Source organism: Cyanistes caeruleus, chromosome 7, assembly GCF_971803275.1.
Source record: "Cyanistes caeruleus chromosome 7, bCyaCae1.hap1.1, whole genome shotgun sequence".
NCBI lineage: Eukaryota > Metazoa > Chordata > Aves > Passeriformes > Paridae > Cyanistes > Cyanistes caeruleus.
In genome coordinates this window covers 6,741,445-6,754,719 of record NC_141707.1, presented here as the reverse complement: position 1 = coordinate 6,754,719, position 13,275 = coordinate 6,741,445, and the positions used below count along the sequence as shown (strand labels likewise).

The 13,275-nt window shown below is 38.6% G+C and overlaps 1 protein-coding gene across 4 annotated transcripts in view; it reads left to right on the top strand.

Moving 5' to 3' along the window:
* Positions 1-13,275, top strand: part of SPAG16 (sperm associated antigen 16) — a 358,732-nt gene that overhangs the window by 175,746 nt on the left and 169,711 nt on the right. For 2 of the 4 annotated variants that reach the window (XM_086896300.1, XM_023930624.2), the window contains exon 12: positions 12,846-13,031. The exons of the other annotated variants lie outside the window; for them this stretch is intronic. In XM_086896300.1, the coding sequence (XP_086752426.1) occupies positions 12,846-13,031 (186 nt within the window). The remainder of the gene's footprint in view (positions 1-12,845; positions 13,032-13,275) is intronic. 4 annotated transcript variants of the gene reach the window in all.

Sequence of the window (13,275 nt, the reverse complement as noted above, 5' to 3'; positions counted from 1 at the left end):
TGCTGGCCTTGGAGTTGTAAATGCTGAGTTTCACACTAAACAAGGCTGAGACTTGAAAGCCACCAACTCCCCTCTAAGCATTAACATAAAAAAGAGTTGTAAGACTTGGGTTAATCACAAAGGTCTCTGTTGGCTATCAGTGGAATAAAATTATTTTGATTTGTGCTTTCAAATAGTCTTTAAAACCTAATTCAGGTCTTGCTGCAGAAACAGATGGGTTTGATTTATCCTTTTACTACTATGGATAGCTATGAAAGAAACATGAGATAGTCTGTATGTTCTACTTAGGACTTTTGAACACTTATTTAATGAAAAGGCATAATGATTTAATTTTTTAGAGGATGTTGAATTCCTGCATAGTTCAATAAAGCTTTTAGTTACCAGATTATATATTAAATTTGCCAGTGGTAAGAAACTTCTTTTGAGTGGCACAGTTAATTTTCAGTCATCTAACTGGCTTTATGTAACACATCATATTTAGCAGTCAAGACATCTGTTAAGGTGTTTTATCAACCTGAGCTAATACAGCAATCAAAAGAAAAAAAGTTGTATTCATTTCTTCTGCAAGGAGAAAAAAACTATTTCAAAAGTCTTTCATTCAGTTCCCCAGTGTACAGTATTCACTGTGTGCTTGGTGTTTTCAAGTATAGCAAAATTTTAATTTCAAAAGTAGCTTTATTTATTTCAAAATCTTTGATAAGCTTCATACATTTTATACAAGGAAACAGTCTTAACATCATTCTCTCTCAAGCTTACAAAGCCTACTATTTTTACCTCAGAAAAATGTTTGGGTGGGCATTAGATTTCCTTTGGGATTCTCAATCTCATTATTTTTATCAATAAAAAGCCTCTGCTGGACAAAGGAATAAATCACATATAAATGAAATATGAGAGATTACATGAGAAGCTCAGCTTCTGCTTAGTCTAATCCAATATCTTTGACCAAACGTCTCAATGTCAAAGGCTTTATAAGTATTCTACAGGATCAGTCTGGCAAAGAGAAATCAATAACCAGGTAATGGATTTGATTAAAATTTTTCCCTTTCCGCCCACTCCCACAAGCCAAATGTTTCTACCCATACTAATCTCTTCTGGCATATGGAACTGTTGGTTATTCTCCATGGGTTTTTGAGATGTAAATATACACATAAAGTATGTTTTCAATTCAAAGAGCTCTGTTAACTATTGGTGAGTATCTCAAGTAGAGAAAATATTTCAAGAAGAAACAGTGTCTTTATCTCATTTTGTTTAGAGAGCTCAGTTCTGCAATGCACTTCTGGAAAATATAGACTGATAACAACTCTTTGCTACAGATTTAGATCCTGATTTGTTGTTCCTGAGTTGGCTTTTTTCTGCTATTCCTTCCACGCTGAGGAGAATTTCTTCACACAGGCCAGGGTTCCCAGCAGATGTCCAAACTTCTGGAGATTTTCTTTGTTGCCAAATCCTCAGTTGTGTGCTTTATCTCAGTGCTTCTCATCTTCTGTCTCTGAGGTGGTTGTAGTGGCAGCCCACGTGCCATCTGGAACGTTTGCCTTCAGAAACATTCATAGTTAGGCCATTAATGTTCTCCAAGGATGTTACCTCTGCTTTAAAGAAGTTGTTTTCCCTGTCAATAGAAAGACCAAAGAATGTTCCTATTGCATGGAACCTGAAGAGTCTATCATTATATTGATTTTAGAAAGCAAACAGTGTGCAATCCCACAGTGTGGTTACTGAATAGGCATCACTTCTCACCCAGAATGACCAGGCTTGAATGAAAAACTGCCTTTGGCTTGTATTTCCTTCTTGGTGTAAATACTGACCACTCTGAGTCAGTGATTCACTAATAATATCTCCATTACAATAATTCAGTGAGCAGCAGCAGAGGGAAGTGCTGAGAACAGCTGGAGACAGGAGAGGGAGGAAACGCCTGGCAGAAGCAGCAGTCCTCCTGTTGAGCAATTCAGATGTATATTTGAAATAACTACAGGAAGAAAATCCCTTGTCATAAATGCTGCCCTTTGAACTTCAACACTGGTGATTGAAAACCTGTTGATAAACTAATGCCATTTCTACTGATTAATTTGAAGCCTCTCCATCACAGATGTAAAACATCTCTTTAAAGGCTTTTAAAAAAGACCTCAATCTTCATACCCACAGTGTGTGATCTTGGCTACATTAGAAATACTAATGGGGATAAAAAGTTATCTAGTTAGTTAGTTAGTCAGTGTAGTATTATTTAATTTCTTATTTAATTAACTTATCTTCATAATATATCATTTAAATGTGATGCTTGCCCATAAGTTAAATAGTTTTCAAGTGTTCTGAATGCTTAGCTTACACAGAAGTAACATTATTTTTCTTAAGTGATGATCTTGTGTGCTACATTCTCCCATTTTCTGAATTTCAGACCTGAAAACAGACGTATTTTATTTTGGGGACTTTAAACCAATCTGATAGTAGGTTGAAAAGACACCGTGATTATCAATTTCACAAATTGTGAAAAAGGTATCAAATTTAATCTTTCTCTTTCTCACAAAACTTTATTTAGTTATTAAGAATCACCATTTTGATGTAATTGTTTTGACTTAGAAATTGCAAGGAAACTTTCTGATCAGCTGTGTGAATAATTTGGTTTAGTGTTTACTTGAAAGAAAGAAAGTCATTTCTATATGATAACCACTTTGATAGAAAAGGGTAAAGGAATAAGCAGCTGAAGTGTCTTTATAGAGTATCAATAAAATGGGATATTTCTAAACCTATTAGTTCAGCTTCAGTGCAGCCATGAGTGTGTTCTCTGAAAGTTTTGCAGAAATTTGCCTGCTCTACAAGGAGCTCTTGGTTTCTTTTTCTGCACAACTGCCTGATTTTCAGTTCCCGAAGCTCTTGCTGCCTGGGAGTCACCAGAAGCACTTCAGTTTTGCTGATCATTTATTTAGGCTGTGAGAAAAAAACTGTTGTTCTCTTTGGTGCATTCAGATTTTGAGTAGTTTGGATTTTCTTCTGGCTTCCATCAGCATTTTGTGCTGGGGAGCTGGAGTTGCAGAGGGAGCTGCCATCTCTCTGGGGCTGGAGAGTCTCAGTTCACTGCTCTGATCCTGGATGTGTTGCTCTCACTCTGTTCAGAGTCGTTATACACGTCAAAACATCTCTCTTAATAGAATCTCTTGTGTTATGTTTTCTCTGAGTGCAATTATAATCTTGATGCCTTTAACATCCTCGGTTCATTATTGCTTTCCTCTGTGCAATAAAGGCAATTGTATTTTCCCTCAGGTCTGCTGCAAGGGTTCTAGTGGAGTGGCTAAGGAGAGATCTGTGTTTGTTATATTGTTAAAATGAGCCTTTCCTAAAGTGCAGCTGTTAAAATAACAAACATTAGTGTTAGAGTTGACTAGAGAATGGCAATTCAATTGAGGCAATATCTAAGATACGTGAATTGGAAATAACCCCCAAATATTTAGAGTGTTTACAAGATTTTGTCTGGAGCACAAACTCCAGATATGAATTGCACAGTCATTTATTGTGTTTCTGTGTTTCCCCTCAAGCTTTGTGGCTACAGTAATTTAGGGAATTCTAGGTACAAAACAGTTGAAGTAGCACAGGAGAAGTCTCCCAGCTGGGAATGAGCATCAGGACTTGTTTGACTGCTGAGGGATGTGGAACCAAGTTCATATTTTGTGGTAGTTACTGCCTTTGTGTCTGAGTAGTGTGCATATAAAAGAAATGGGGAACAGAGGGAGAATGCCACAGTGTTTGTGTCCCTGGTTTAGATTTCCTGTGAGGGTTTGAAGGGTTTTCTGGTGTCCCCTCTCTTGAGCAGTCAGCGTTTAGGCTGCATGGCCTCGTGGATGAAAGTTCAGGTTTCATGCAAAGCCTTTCAGAGAAAGGGTAGAAATTTATATTCATTTTTCTATTTTGCTTTCTCTTGTATCAGCTCAGGATTCTGCTCATGTTCAGCATTTCCATTCCTCCTCCACTCCTGGAGTTAGATTGTTATTGATCACTGTGTCCATGAACTCATTCCCTGTCCTCAAGCTGTGTCCCTGTATCCCCAGGGCACGGCTCAGAGAGATCATCACCTGCCCCAAGCACAAACACTGAGCTCAGGCACTGTCCTGTGTGTTTTCTTGGCCTTCACTGTCAGGACCATTACAGAAATATCCTTCCAGGGGCCTGGGATATCAAATCTCAGTGCAGAACTTTCCACCAGCTGCAAAATCTCTGTGCACTCACCGCTCTCTCTGCCTATGAATATGCAGCTTAAAAATGATGCTTTGTACAAACATGCAAATGGGATTAATGACTGTGGTTCATTACTGGCTATTGATTGTGATTAGACATCACTGGACCACCGTTGGGGGATGATAGTGGATTTAAAACGACTGAGCCACAACTTTGCATTTCAGAGGCACCGAGACACAGGATTATCACTGTTAATATAGGTCATAAATCTGTTCTGTACATGGAATTCATGTATCTGAACTCCTTCCAAACTACATTTTCCCCTACTTCAACAGCCCTTCATTACAATTTGAGGGTTTGGAGTCATTCCAGTGGAGGAAAAATGAGCAAGCTGGATGGGATGGGTGTTGAGATGAAGTATCACACTGTAATGGCACACTGTTTAATGTATGTCATGGATATTGATTGGTACTATACATGATTTTATATGGGCTAAATACATTATTTTAAAAATTTAACAATTTACAGGAAGACTTGAACTTACACTGGATTGTTTGAGAGAAAGTGTTGGAATGGTACAGAACAGATCTCATTTCTGGAAAATGTGGTTGTTTTGCAATGTTTACTCATTATATTTGATTTCAGGAAAAATAGCTATTTCTCCTGAAGTGAATGGAGGAAAAATTACTTGGCAGTTGGCTACAGGAAGGTGGCACAACTGGACCCAGGAGCACTTTTTGCCTTCAGCATAAGAAACCTTCACAATTGTTGGAGATATAACTGGCCAGGCTCCCATGAGCTCCCTGCTTCCAGCTGGAGGCCAGGATTCTCCTACCCCTTGCTAAATAGGTGTCTGATTTTGCTGTGGGGTACTAGACATGTATTGGCAGGAAGCTTTTAGAAAAGGCATCTTTTTTTTAATGCAAAATAATTGTAAAAAGGGAATTCATTGCTGTCTAATTTTTGCCTAGAGCCCTGCATTGTGTAGTGCCTGCTGTCTTGCTGACAAATATTTTGCTACATCTAGTCTCCAACTATTTATCTTTTGTCTTTTTATTTTTATTCCTTACCTGGTGTGCTTTCCAAGCCTCCTAAATGCAAATTTTACATGTACTAAAAGCTGCCTTCTACCAGGCACCTAAATTATTTTAGATTCTCATTTAACCACCCTAATTACATGATACTGGGTGGCAGCTAAGTAATTTTTTATACATCAAAGAGTTTAACCTGCAGTGAATGGGATCACACTCAATAGTTTTTGGGGTGTGGGGCAGGCCTGAGTGGGGTCTGTGTGGTTGGTAACTGCATTGGAGCAATCAGGAAAATAACAACTTATTGTAACAAAAAGTCATGCTAACAAAATGACTAAAAATCATTATAATGATCCTGAATGTGGAACTGTAGTCTGTGTTTAGAGTGGGACAACACTTTGGCCAAAAAGGGGTACTTGGGCACAGGAAGATGTGCAGGTAAAAGCAGTGGGAAAGGCCTCAGGTGAAACAGGATTTCCCTGTGTGGTCAGACACAGCAGCTTCTGGTACCAGTACTGAGAAAGGAAAGATGGTTTAAAGTATGGAGGACTTGCTCAGTTAAAACTTGTTAATAAGTGGCTTGAATTTGTTACCTCTGAGCTCATACACACCGTACCAGGACTCTTCCTGGTAGTTAGGAGCACGTTGTATTTAAATATTTGCAGATGTGAAACTGTCACTCTTGAAGTGGGAAGTAGCCTCAAGGAAGTTTTCATGGAGAAGCTGAACTTCATTAAAACATAAGTTTGGTACTTTTGTGATGCCTAATCCTGGTGTCTCTCCATCCAGAAGCAGTTTGTTGGCAAAACCTTGCTTTCCTGTTTGCCCTTGCTGTCACAGCCAGCTGTCAGGCAGGCAGGACAAGGGGAAACACTTCTGGAATAGGTCAATAGCAGGAAATATCACAGGAATATCTCCAAATCAGGTAATGTAGAATGAAAAATTGCCTCAAGTTTTGCACTTGGCATAGTACACATGGACAGGATTCTGAGGATTTCCAGCCAATAGCCTTATGGCAAAGGATTTTGCAGGGTAGTTGTGTTTTTCTTCCCTGACAAAAAGCAATGTGCCCATCCACCATCTGCTGGTTACTGCCATGCTTCCTGCCTTTGGAACCGTTTCCTTGGCTTGTAGAATGTCAGTTTATAATTAGGTTTGTATTTTTGAAATTTATTTTTTTTTCTCCTCACCTTTGATGACAAATGAGAAAATAAAAGGTATTTTGTATTTTTTGTGTTTCTGATGCTGAGTATTCTGGCATTCACCTTCTGGGAAAATGATATTTCATGTTTATTAATAAAATGAGTAAAATTTGGCTTGAGATTATTCTGAAGAATGAAACATATTACAAGTACTGCATAAAATGTGTCTTAGACACATAGACCACCAGGATAATTAAAGCAACACCCAAAATGAACCATAGATCCAAAAAACACCTAGGGGTTCTTAATAAGAAGTTTCACTGTAAATAATTTATGAGTCTCAGAACTCCAGCAATAAAAACATGAACTATATCTCAAGTCTGTTTCAAGGTTACAAAATCTTAGAAACAAAATCTTTGCTGCTGAGTGTTTTGTTCAAGCACAGACTAAGAACATAAGGATAGCTCCCCATGTCAGATTTTTTTGGACCATCATCCTGTTCCCAGCAGTGGGTACCAGGGGATGCCTCAGAATAGCAAAGGTATTTGTGAGGTTTGGTCTGAACTCTACTTCTTATTTCAAAATCTCTTGAGCCAGATGCTGTTTCCATGTAATTCTTGGTGTATTCCTCTTCCAAATCTTTGTCCTACCTTCCTTTGGACCTGCAGAGAGTTGGATCCACATCATCCTTCATAGAGGAGCTGTGCAAGCATCCTGCCTGGTGAGCAGAAAATCACCCATTGTCTTTTCAATCATTTTAATGGGAACTTTCTAAATAGTAAATTGACTCCAACATTTTTCAGATTCATCCCAATTTTCTCCTTCTCTGGTGAGAGGAAAATGAGGGCAGTGACCAAGCAGGAGAATAAAGAAGAGTTGCAGTGACTGCAGAGCTGAACTGATGTTTGGCATTTCCATCCTTTACATTGTTTTCAGCACAGAGTGGAAAATGGAGTGTTTAAATACAGCTCTCATAACCAAAGGTGGGACTCCATTAGTGGATGTCTTCTTTCCTAAGTGTATTGTCTGGATATCTGGTTTTAACCTTGTTTCCAAGTAAATTACATTTACAAGGACATATTTCCCCCAGCCCCCTTGCACATGTTCCTTGTGCTCTCTTCCACTCTCTGTGATAACTTTTAACTCACAGGGTAATTCTGGCAAAAATTGGAAGATAAAGTCTAAAGGATCAATCAATTCTTGATATATTTATTTCATCAACAGCTAAGATGATGAAGGAAGTAGGCAAAAGATGCTTCCATAGGCATTCAGTGTTCATTAGTTCTGTTCCTCATGGAATAACTTTTTTTTCCTAGGCATTTTCTTTCTTTGTCTTTCCTCTTTGACCTAGCAGAAAATGTCACCAAAATTCAAGTAAACTTCAGCAGTGTTTGCAGTTCTTCCCTTGTACTTTACTGTGCCTACTGTCAACCCGTGCTGATACTGCAAATAACATAGAAACTTTTAGAATTTTGATTTAGAATAATTGCATGAGCAGAGGTAAATAAAAGAGACATCAGTTTTCCAATTAACTGATTGGAATATTGATTTTAAAGTGTTTTTCAGCTGTCATGGTGAAAGACCCTTACACCTGAAATGTTTTGGACTCTGTGTTTAGAATTTGCTGTTGTGTTGCTGATGCTTGTATTGTTTAAGCTCCAGTCAGATGCTGCCTCTTGCTGCAGCTTTTTTTGGGACAAAAAATTTGAACACAAGTTGTGTTTGGCTTAATTTTGCTTTGAGAACTGTCCTTGGCCACAGGGTCTTCAGAGAGAACCTGAGCAATCCCCTGGAGCAGCCAGAGGTTCAGACCTAGGTCCATTGTCCAGAACTATTTGAAGCAGGAGCAGTATTTGAACTTTCTCAGCTGGCATTAGGAGTGACACAGGGTGTGTTTAGAATGTAGGGGAGGAAAGATTTAAGGCTTGAGAAATTAATGTTCCATCCCTTTTTGTGGAAAGTGGAATTAATATTTCCAAAGCTTTTTCCACTCTAATTGTTTCTGGAGGAGCAGGTTTACACTATCAGTCAGGAATTCCAGAAATCAGCTGAAAGGTGGAACTTCATGTGCATTTCATGTGTTTAAAAATGGTCTATCCATCGAGGCAAGACAAGGGTTATGGGTGCTATGGGCTCTCCATTGCCTAAAGTTTTGGAAAGATTGTTCTATACAGATACTTTAATCACTACAGGCATATTTCATCCATCTAGTCCTTTGTTCTGCTAGAAGGTATAAACAGAAAATCCCCCAAACCAATGCACACAAGACCATACAAACCCAACTGTCTGGGATCCATGCACAAAGGTGCTGCTTCTTTACAAAAACACCACTTTTCTAAAAGTTGACAAACTTTTATGCACATATATGCATTATTTGCATACATGTGAATGCATTTGAAGTGACAGAACAAGACAGGATTTACCTTTTTCTTCTTGCCTAGTTCTTTGATGTATTTGCTAAAAAACAAAGTGTTTTATTCTCTTCTGAGTTAGATATATGCACACTGCACAGGATTTTTTTTTGAGTTTTCCCTGTTAGTGATCAGGCTTATATTCAAATGGAGTTTATGTATACAGCTGCTGAGAATTATGGTTGAGGTTCCAATGTCATATTTTCATATGTTTTTTATATCAAAATCAGCATGACTGTTTTAAAAAAAATCAATCATATGATAGAGAACTGTGTGATGGTTAAACTGATAGACTAAATCATAAATACAGCTGTTTTTTTCTGATACATTTGTTTCTTCCCCCCACATGGTCTTATAAAGAAAAATAGCGCGGCGAAAAAATTTTGCAGCTCTGTGTAACAAAACATTACCTCAGAATTTGGAGCTTTTCTTTTTATCTCCTAGGACTGAAAAATGCTGTAAATCAGAGAAAGTGTGTCAGTATTGATCAGCTATTAAGTAGACAGGGCTTTTTCCTAATAGCAGCATTTTGATTTAGGTGTCTGACCTGGCTTGCCACGGCCCTTCCCTGTTCATTATGTGTGTGTCTGGTCTGAATGCTGGTGTGTGCTGAGCTTTCCTGACCACAGAGTGCAGCCCCTCATCCCCACCAGCACCATTTGTGCATCTCAGAAATGCTGCCATTCACTTCCTACATGGATAATCACAGATCCCAGCTCTTTAATGACCTGAAGCTTTTTTTTTTTTTGCACAGGGAATATTGGGGAACTTGTGCTGCAGGGGACTGGGGCACTGGGTCCCTCTTTTCCTATTTTTGTCCTTGCTTCCCCTGTTATCTGTCCCTCAAAACTGCTTCCCACTGCACTTCTGTTTCCAATCTCCACTATTTTTTCTCCTTTGATCAGTAAGGAGTGCTAAGCCTCACTTGTAACTCCTTCCCCTGCTGCAGATTGCCAAATTGAATCCATTTAAACTACCTTCCTGCTCACATCTGTTTTCTGAAAGATTTTCATCACTGCCTGCATGGTGTATTCTTGAAATTCAGCCCAAGAAACCAGTTCTTGGTGTAGCATTTTGCAGATTATATATTAAAAAATGCATAAGCCATAAATCTCTCTTTGTGATTCACAACAGTGGCAGTGCATGTTTCCCTCTGAATCAATTGCAGATTTCATCAGTCCCACTCTATACCTGACTCTGAATTTGTTTTAAGCTCTTATTTTATAAGTGTGTAAGGGCTATGATAATTTGTCATTTCTCTAATTTAATCTATCTCCAGAACCAAGATCTGGCTTACTAAAACTGAAAGTGTTTCGTTAACAAAAGCACATTTATTCCTGACAGCTCAACAAAATTAGGGTCTCCTCCAAACCCCTACTCAGACTTCAAGCCTTTATGCTCTGGTATAAAGTGACAAAAGCTTCAGGACTATTCCTGTGCAACCTTATAAAAAAATGTTGAGAGATTAATCTCTCAGAGCTTTGTCTTAGGCATGGGGGTGTAACTGCCTTAATGAATATTATAATGATATTTTCACCAAAAAAAAAAAAAAAAAATAGCAACCTAAATCCCAAGTGTTAAAAATAGTCAAAATCTTGGGTAGGTGATCTTTCATAGTGGCAAGTTCCCCCTCAAGATCTATCAGGTAAATGATGCACATATTTCAAGCTGTCGTAGTAGCTACTTTTACCAAGCAATTTGGTGGAAAAGGAGGAAAGGGAGAATATAACATAAAAGGGTTGACACCACAGGTCCCAGACCTTTATTTTTTATTTTTTTTTAAATAAAATGCAGCAGTGAATTAAATATCTCTGAGTGTATTCTTACTCAGAGTTTTACAATAGTGCTTAGGATCAACCCTTGAGCTGTTTTCAGTTCCCACAATTTTATATCCAGAGAGTTGGAAGAAGGATTTCTACTGCCTGAGATAGGACCTTTGCTATTATTCAAATAAAAGAGTTTATTCAGTCCTAAGGGCAAGGTCATCTTATTGATGTTGCTCAGATAATGGCAGAAATTGGTCTGAAAACCTACAGTTTAACTATTTTTGACCTGTATTTTTGTGTATTATCCCCAAACATTTTTCCTGGTTTCTTGTCTCTCTTTAGTATGAGAACAATCAAAGCAAATTTTTGCTTAGAAAACGAAAACCTCCATTATTCCTGGGAGGGATGCATTAAATTTTTTCAATATTTTATAAGATTTTGGGATGAAGGCATTCTAGATGGATTGATCTAATTTTCATATCTTGATAGGAATGATATTAAAGAGCCAAATTAGAGGATACATAGATATATTTATGGCAGTGAAGCCGTGGGAGCTGTGAGCATTGCTTTGGAAATTAATCCTCAGAAATCCCTTGGGAATTCTCTGATGGGTTTATTGAGCACTTGATCAAGGGAGGTTCATGAATTTCCAATACTTGGATTTTCAGCAAATTCTTCTTGAGGTCATTTGAGAAAAACTCTCAAGGAAGCAGAACTGTCCTGAATAAAAAGGAAATTTATTTCATGAGTTTAAAAACCTGGTGAAAGGATAGGAATCAAATGCCAGTTTCAGAATGGAGAGATTAATTTCTTAGTCCCACAGGGACCAGTGCTGGGACCTAAGTTTTTAATACGACCTTGGAAGCTGGGGAAGGGAGTGAGGTGGATGAGTTTTCTGTAATCAGGGCAGCAAAAAGGAGGATGTGAAGAATTACAGGAAAAGATTCCTGTCTCAACACTTGCCTTGATGGTGAAGCAGCAGCTGAAAATCAGTGCAGCTGAACACAAATGCACATAGGAGGAGATGGACCTAAGATAGGAATAAATAATATGTGAGAATGTGTCTAATTATCAGTACCCAGGAGGGAGATCTCAGAGCCACCGTGGTCAGTTTGCTGGAAATTTCAGTACAGCAGTGCCCAAAATGGTAACTAAATTACATGTACAGAGAATAAACCAGGAAACAGTGCCCTTGGGTACCTTCCTTGGGTTCCTGTTCCTTCCCTTTCAGCTGAAAGGTGCTGAGAGAGATGGGAAATGTGCTCCAAGGGCTGGAATCGCATCTGCACAAAGAATGATTTCATTGTGGCAGGAGAACAGGACAGGGCCCTGTCCCACCACAGCTGGTGCACACTTAGACATGGTGGAAATGCACTCAGTGTTTGCTTTTAATCACAGCAGTAGAATTAGAAGCATGAAACAAAATGAAGAAAGGTATTTAAGACCCCAGAAGTGCTTTTCACACAAGGCGTAATTAAATTTTGGAATTCATTGACATAAGAGATTGTGGGTGCCAAAGGTTTGCATATGTTCAAAAATCAATTACTCATAGGGAAAAGAAAAAAAAAATATGGATTTTTCTTAAGCACAAAGAAAATCCTGAGCCACAGGGTAGGTCTGGGAGGGTTTAATAAGAGAATCACTGCACATACTTTTTCTTATTATTTTATTAAGAATCTCCTAGTAGTTATATAAAATGTTACAGATGGACTCTTAGTCTGAAGCCATATGTCCATGCTTAAAGGAAACAGAATTATACCAGTTTATATTGAGATTTGGCCAAAAAAATCTGAGATGAACTCTGTATTTTTCATTTATGTAACGGATCAATGACCCCAAGAGATGGTGAATGTGTTGAAGTGTTTATACAGGGTTAGAAAAAACAAAATTAGGATGCATTTTAAAATAAATATATGTTGAAAATGGTATGAATTTGGAAAATAACAAAATATTCTTCCCTGAATCTATCTTGCTGTATTTTGAAAGCAGTCCTCTGGGCTTACGTGTTTTTACTGATGAACTCATAAATAAACTACAAAAAGTAGGAATTTATTTGAAAGCCATATTTACTTTCCTGTGGGGGATAGCTACTTCCTATCTCCCTGTCTTTTGATAGTGTAATAATTCCTGGCCATGTAATGTGTGATAAGTCAGAAAACCGTGCACAGTAAAAACATGAACGTTTCCGAAGATCATTTTTGTTTATACGCATTTTAAGGTAAAATCAACAATTTAGCAACTTAACCCATCCTTCTAAACAGAGTTAAATAATTTTGCTTGGACATTTCTCACCCCTCTCCTGTCTCAGAGCTGTTTTTGTCCCCCGAGCAGTGGCACCCAGCTGGTGACGTCGAGTGGTGACACCACGGTGCGGATCTGGGACCTGTCGAGGCGCGGCTGCATCCTGACCCTGCGGGGCCATTCCCGCGCCGTGCGCGCCTGCTCCTGGCACTCCTGCGGGGACTTCGTGGCCTCTGCCTCCATGGATGGCACCAGCAAGGTCTGGGATGTTAACAGGTACCTTCATTAATTGATACCTTCGTTAATAACCAGGGATGTGCCTTAGCTCCCCATCGATTCGTGGAGTTCACTTGGAGAACAGAGGGAAATCAAAGGCAGCGCTGGAAAAATCAGCCTCTGATGGGATTTACTAGATACAGGCATAGGAAGGACTTAAATTAGCACAGTGCCAGAAAGAAAGTATTTGCTTTTGCTTGGCATCTGTTATTCCTCATTGCTGGTTTTGTTTTTTTAAGGTAAG